Raw genomic sequence first — 7,430 nt, 5'->3', positions numbered from 1 at the left:
ATTTTTAATTGAAAAAAAAAAAAAAAAAAAAAAAACATAAATAAATATATATTTAAATGTTATAAAAAAAAATTCGATGTATATATGTTTAAAAAAAAAAAAAAAATATTATATTTTATATATTTAGGTAAAATTAGGAAGTTTAGATATAATGCATGTTTATTTTAAAAAAAAATATATATATATTATATATATATTTATTATAAAAATAATTTAAAACCTATTAAAAAGAAGTTAATTGTTTAAAATTCTTTTAAAATATTTGTTAAATATATTTTCCTTCTTGATATTAAAATCTATATTATCAAAGGAGAAAGTGTCTATGTTAAAAATTTGATCACAATTAGAAGAAAAACTTTGAAAATATTTCATGCTATTTAATTCAGAATCTTTGTATTTATATTTTTTATATAAATAATAAATAATATAAGGAAAATTAATAATGCTATTAGAAATTAACATATTTAATAATAACTTTAAGTTCATGAAAAAGTAAATAAAATGAAATTTATTTAAGATAATTAATAGTATAAAATAAATAACAAAAAATAAAATATGAATTATAAATACAACTAAGCTACATTTGTTTAACAAACACAACGATTGTAATAAATGAGTCGTAAATAATATTGTTAATGTATTTATTTCATAATTTAACCCAAAAAAAAAGTAGTAACTTAAAATAAATATCAAAGATGCTTGATATAAAGATACCCATAGTATGCTATAAAAAATTTTTAAGGAAAATAAGTCATTTTTTAAAAACTTATAAAAGATTATATTAGTTTTTAATACATTATCTCCTAAATCACTGTGTGACAATAACACAGATATATTAGTAATAACTGCGAATAATATAAAATAACATAATAATAAAATATTTGAGAAAATGGAAAATCTACAGTTAAAAAAGTACGAAAAATAAAATTGTAAAAAAAAAAAGGTTATTCTTCTATAATATATATATCTTGTAATTAAATTAAAATTTCTATAAATTCTGTTACCATATAAAAAAAATAAAGTTGCCAAATCTTCAAATGCAGATAATTTTATATCAGCATATAAATTGCATATATCGTTTTTTGAATTATATAATGATATGGATATATCTGATTCGATAAACATATTTAAATCATTTACATCATCACCAATTGAACACACACTATATTTTGTATTTTTTTTTAAACTTCTAACAATCATTCCTTTTTGAATAGAACTACATCTATAAAATAAAACACATTTCGAATTTTTTAAAACATTCATGAATTCTTTTTGCTGATACTTTAAATAATAATCTATTATATCACCATTAATTACATACACAATATCATTAAAATAACCATATTTATCTTTTATACATTTTTCATTTTTATTTTTATTTTTTGTTTGTTTCATATCGTAGTCATATAACATTGTTTTTAATATATCACTAATGTCATCTTCATTTAAAATAAATTTATGTGTTATATTTGTATCTAATACATGTTCTTTAGTATTACTTGAAGTATCAGTTATATTTTTACCTTTATTTCTATTTTCATATAAATAAGAAAGTTCTCTTTTTAAAACATTATCATCCTGACTTGTATTATATACAATTCCTTTTTTATTATTATTGTCACTATTTATATAGTCTTTATTTGTAGAATTATAATTATTAGAATTCGAAATATCTAATGAAATTAAAGTAGTATTTTTTAATGAATTTGAACATGCTAAAGTTTTTTTTTTTTTAATTTGATAATTGTTGCAATTATTATAAAATGAATATTTTATTAAATTATCATGAAATTTGTTTTTATAAAGATTAGAAGAAGAACATTCACTAAGTAAGTAATTTTTAGAAGATATATTAGATATAGACTTATTTTTGTATTTATATAAATTTATTAATTTTTTTTTGTTCAAATAGCAAAAAAAATTATTTTTATTGACTAAATTCAAAGAATTTGAGATAGATATTATATTTTCTTTTTTATCTCCTGATAATATCCATGTTTTAATATTTGCCTTTCTAAACATATCTAAACAAATTTTTGCATTTTTTTGAATTTCTTCTTTAAAAGTTATAATTGCTAATATATTTATATTTTTATTAAAAGAGTTTTGAAAATAATCACTTTTATTTAAATTGTTTGAACTTTTTTTATAATCCTCATATTCGCTTCTAGAAATTTCTTTATAAGCAAAGATTAGTACACGAAATCCATTACTAGAAAAAAATTTGCATAACTTTTTTATTTGTTTTTTGTTTTCTTTAATAGATAACATATTAATAATATATTCATCTGATCCTTTTATGAAATTAACTATTTTATTGTTATAAGAAATTAGAGTACACATAATTTTATTATTAGAATCAAACTGAAGAAATTCTAATATTTCAAAATTATACCTCTTTATATTACTTTTAAAATTTTTTTCTTTATATTTTGAATAATTGATATCATTGCTAGTACTACTACAAGTTTCAATCCTATATTTTCCATCTTTATAATGTTTTATATTTCTAATATTACACGTTCTGTTTGATTTGTTAAAACTGTGATCTTTTTTCAAGGAATTTCTATAGTATATATTTGTTTTACTCAATAAAATATTTTCATTATATACCTTGTTTTCATATACAAATTTTTTGCATTCAGCATATTTATGATTTGTTTTAGTTATTTTACCATGGTCTTGTTCTAGTTTTTTTCTTTTTTTTTCTGTATTTATAGAATTATAAATGCCAATTACAATTTTAGAGTTATCCTTATATAAAATACGCATACCATTATATTTTAAAAAATCAATTAAAACATTTTCTTCAACACTCGTAGAGCGGAAAGAACAAAACTTTTCTGTATTACATTTATCTTTTTTTTTTTTATTGGTTATTATTGTATTATTACAAAATAATATGCATAAAAATGTTAAGAATATTTTATTTATTTCTTCACTAGTATAATTTAATATTTTATTGAATATTTTTCTATATAAATTTATATTATTTCTTATATCAAATTTTTCTATATTTTTTAAAATTACATGGTTCTTTATTTTATTGCATGAATTAAAAATAAGATTTAAATCAACTATTTTTAAGAAAATGTTAAAAAAAAGTCTACTATTTTCTACTGTAAATTCGTCAAATAAAAAATGAAACTTATATAATTGTAAGTCATTTTTAGTTAATGTTCCTGTTTTATCACACAAAAGAAAATACGTATTAGAAAATTCATTAATTATATTATAATTAAAAATTGTAAATTTATCAACTTTTTTATTTTTTCTTAACATAAAATAATAATATTTGCTAATTAAATATATATAAAAATTATTAATAAAAGGCATAAATGAAAATAGTAATAAAAAATAATTCAAAAACATAACAACAGTGTTTTTTTCTAATATATGTTTTTCTCTTAAGCATAAAAAACTACTAAAAACTACTATTATGATTAATAATATTTTCATTTTGCTTTCTATTTCATTTTCAATTAATGAAATATTATTTTTCCTACTAACAACAATATTTGTTTTTTTATCTATTCCTATATATGCTACTAATCCATATATACTTCCTTTTATAATCTTACTATTACTCCATAAAATATTTTCAATTTTTATATTTTCTTTATATTTTATATAAGAATTTTCTCTCATTTTTTTTTTTAAACTAAAGTAATTTTTGTTAATTTTATTTATACAAAGATTATCATTATCTATATTAGTATAAAAGGCATCACAATAACCTTCAGTTCTAATTTTTTCACTACTATTAATTAATACATTTTTTTTTAAAAATATGTTATTATTAGGAGTTATATATTTATTCTTTTCTATATTATCATCCTTATTGTTTTTTAAAGAATTTGAAGAATTTTTTTCATTAATAAAATTAGAATTACTACTATTTCTATGATTGTTGTAACTATTGATATTATTATTATTTTTTATTTTTGAAATATTTTTTAAATTACCTGAACACGGTGTGTCACTTAAAATGCTAGTAGAATTTTTTGTTTTGTGATCATATTCTGATAAATATATAGATTTTTTTAACAAAAAATTTAAACAATTAAAAGAATTTTCTATATATGTATCTTCAATTAAATAATTAAAAATCTCATTATAATAGTTCTCTTCATTATTAACATTTTTATAAAAAATATTTTGTAATAATATTAAATCATTATAAATATTTTGAACAAATTCACAGTAGTTTAGTAATATAAATAATCCATTCATTTTATTAGAGTATATATGTGGCTTTTCAATTATTATTTTTATTTTTAATCTAAAAATATCATATATATTTGGTAAATTTCTTGTTATTTTTAAACATTTTTTTAATTTTAAATCTGTATTTCCATCAAAATTTTTTGAGGAAATAAAAATATTTTTTTCATTATCACAGCTTTTAAGTAAAATTAGATCAACAGGACTTTCTTCATTTTCTTCTAGATATATGATATCTCCTACCTTTTACAAAAAAAAGTAAAAAATTATAAACAAGAAAATTTAAATTTACAACAACAACAAAAAAAAAAAAAAAAAAAAAATAGAAAAAAAAATGCATATAATAAATAAAATTATAAAATAATATTTGATTTTACGTATTTCTCTATATAAATGCTACCTTCAAATATTCATTTAATTCTTAAATATGAATATATATATATATATATATATATATATATATTTATATGCTCATATTTTTATAATATAATAAATAATTTTTTTTATCTTTTAATCCTTTACTTTTATATTGGAATATTTGACTTCTACTAGTCCAACATGAGTTACCCTTTTATAATTTTTATTATTTATGTTGTTTTCATTTTTTATTTTTTGTATAATTAGATGAATGTCTTTTAATATGCAGAAGATAAATAAAAAGTAAAAACTAATAACAAAATATACATAATTACTTGTTCTAATAATTCTTATTTGCTGCAGTAGGCACAAAATTAGAAAAATAAGAAAAAATATATTTTTAAATCTACTAAATATAACATGAAATATTAATTGATATTTATTTTTATGAAATGCATAAATTTGATTAACGGTTTCCTTAAAACTTATATTATTTTTTATTAAATATGTTTTAACTGATTTTTCATCATAAACATTAATTTTATATAATTTTTTTTTTTCTCTTATTTTTTTTTTATTGTAAAAATAATGATTTTCATATTTATTTGTAATCATTATTTTTTTTATTAAGGACTCATCGCTTACATACAACGCATTATCTGAGTCGAAATCATTTAAATTACTTATTTTATTAATAAACATTCTTTTAGTTTTTTTTATTTTATTATCCTTCATATAATTTCTATTATTACTTTCATATTCTAAATTTTGAATATCATGAAGTATATTTATTAGATAGTTTTTACATATTTCTATTATATGTTTATGTGATATGTTGTCTTTTGTCTTATTTAAAAAAATACAACGATCAAAATTTCTTAAAATAGTTTTATTTTTTTCTAATTTTTTTGATATATTTTTAGATTTTTTTTTTTTCTTTTTCATAATATAAAAAAAACAAGCATCATTAAATAAAGTTATAACAACATGTTTTATCTTGTTACAAAAAGATAAAAAAATTGGAGATAACAGTGCAAATGTGTTAACCTTTTTTTTATTTTCATAAGAGTATTCATCATAGTATAATATATTTCCTTTTTCATATTTAAAAAAAATTTTTAAATTTAAAAATTTTTTTCTTATTTTATGAGCTATATTTTTTAGTTGTTTTATGAATGTTTTCTCTTCTTTTTTTTTGTCCTTTTGTATGTTTAATGCAATATCTTTTAGATTAAACTTCATATCTTTTAATATATTGTTATAAAAAGAAAATTGATAAGTTAGATATAAAGATATTTAGAAAATTATATACTTTAAAAAAACGATAAAAAAATAATATATGAAAAAAGTGATTCTAATATTAAAAAAGACAAAAAAAAAAAAAAAATTGAAAATCTTATATATTAAAAGGAAAAAAATATAAAAATATGTTATAATTAAGTAAAATTCTTAAATGATAAATTGAAGAAAAGATTAATAAATTTGATAGACAAATGAATAAAATTAATATAATTAAATGTTAAATAAAAATAAAATAGAAAACTACAGAAAAAAAGACAAAAAATTAAAAAAAAAAAAAAATCATTAAAAATTTTTATCTATATTAAATTCAATATGATAATTAAAATATTTTGATAATTTTATAAAAATTATAAAGCTATAAATTCCTAAACAAAAAAAGTAAAAAATTATATAATAATTTTGATGTTTATATATTTCTTTTCCTTTTTTTTATAATATATTAAAATTTTCTAGTACCTCTGTTATTTAACTATTTTTTTTTTTTAATTAATCTTAATTATGAGAAAAAAATTTAAGGAAAAAAGAAAACAGAAGTGAATAGAAAAAATAGTATCATTGTAGAAAATATACTTAATTAGATTTTATGTCTATATTTTTGTTTTATATAAATAATAAATGATATTTAAAGATATTTTTAAAAGGATTTTTTATAAATTAGTTTTAAAAATTAAGTAACCTATGTATAATTTCATTTTATGAAAAAATTTCTTTTTTTTTTTATTTATTTATGTGTTAAAAATTGTAAATAACTAAAAGGATCCTTAAAAAAAAAAAAAAAAAATTAATATAATAATTAAACATATACATAAATAAAAAGTCTATAAATTTTTATTATTACTTATAGCAACATTTATCTGGAATTCAATACAACCACATTAAACATTAATTTCTATTTAACAAATTTTTGTTATATCATTTTGTGTTTATCAATTATATTAAATAATTGTTTTATTATTTATTAAATTGTAATGTAATAAAATTTCTTGTATTTTTAAAAAATTTACTCAGTAAATCCTATATATACATATTTTTTTTTCTTTTATAACTTCATTATAAAATAAACCATTAACAGGCAGTATTAATTTTAAGTATTATTTATAAAAAATAGATTCTTTTTTTATATATATATTTTAGGTTTATATTTATGTATATAAAAAAAAAAAAAAAAAAAGCTTAATATTTTAAAGTGAGAAATAAAAACTTTACAAAATAAAGTGTAATAAAACTATAAAATTAAAGGATTAGCATTATGTAAATTTTGCTTTTCATTATTTTTAATAATTCATTCTATTTAAAATTTAGTGCAAACATTTTAGTGCTAATCAATGAAAAAAAAAAAAAAAAAATATATATATATATATATATATATATACATATATAAATGGAAAAAAATAAAACAAAAAATAATAAAAAAAATTTTAAGAAATGTTTTTCATTTAAATAAAAAATTTTTGCTCAGTGTAATTGAATTTGATCATTCTTTTTCATAATTTCATATATTTTTTTATTTATGCATTTTTGTTTTTTTTTTTTTTTTTTTTTTTTAA

At 15.9% G+C, this 7,430-nt stretch overlaps 1 protein-coding gene across 1 annotated transcript; it reads right to left on the bottom strand.

The window, feature by feature from the left end:
• Positions 1-234: 234 nt before the first annotated feature.
• PGAL8A_00228000 (aminophospholipid transporter, putative) lies at positions 235-5,823 on the bottom strand (the record flags this gene model as incomplete). The annotated part of the gene is made up of 2 exons (XM_028671002.1): positions 235-4,467; positions 4,747-5,823. 2 exons carry the CDS (start codon positions 5,821-5,823, stop codon positions 235-237), a joined length of 5,310 nt encoding a protein of 1,769 aa, XP_028527698.1.
• Between the last annotated feature and the right edge of the window lie 1,607 nt (positions 5,824-7,430).

The sequence above is a fragment of the Plasmodium gallinaceum genome (assembly GCF_900005855.1).
Source record: "Plasmodium gallinaceum strain 8A genome assembly, contig: PGAL8A_v1_76, whole genome shotgun sequence".
Classification (NCBI taxonomy): Eukaryota; Apicomplexa; class Aconoidasida; order Haemosporida; family Plasmodiidae; genus Plasmodium; species Plasmodium gallinaceum.
This window is presented reverse-complemented; position numbering and strand designations above follow the sequence as displayed.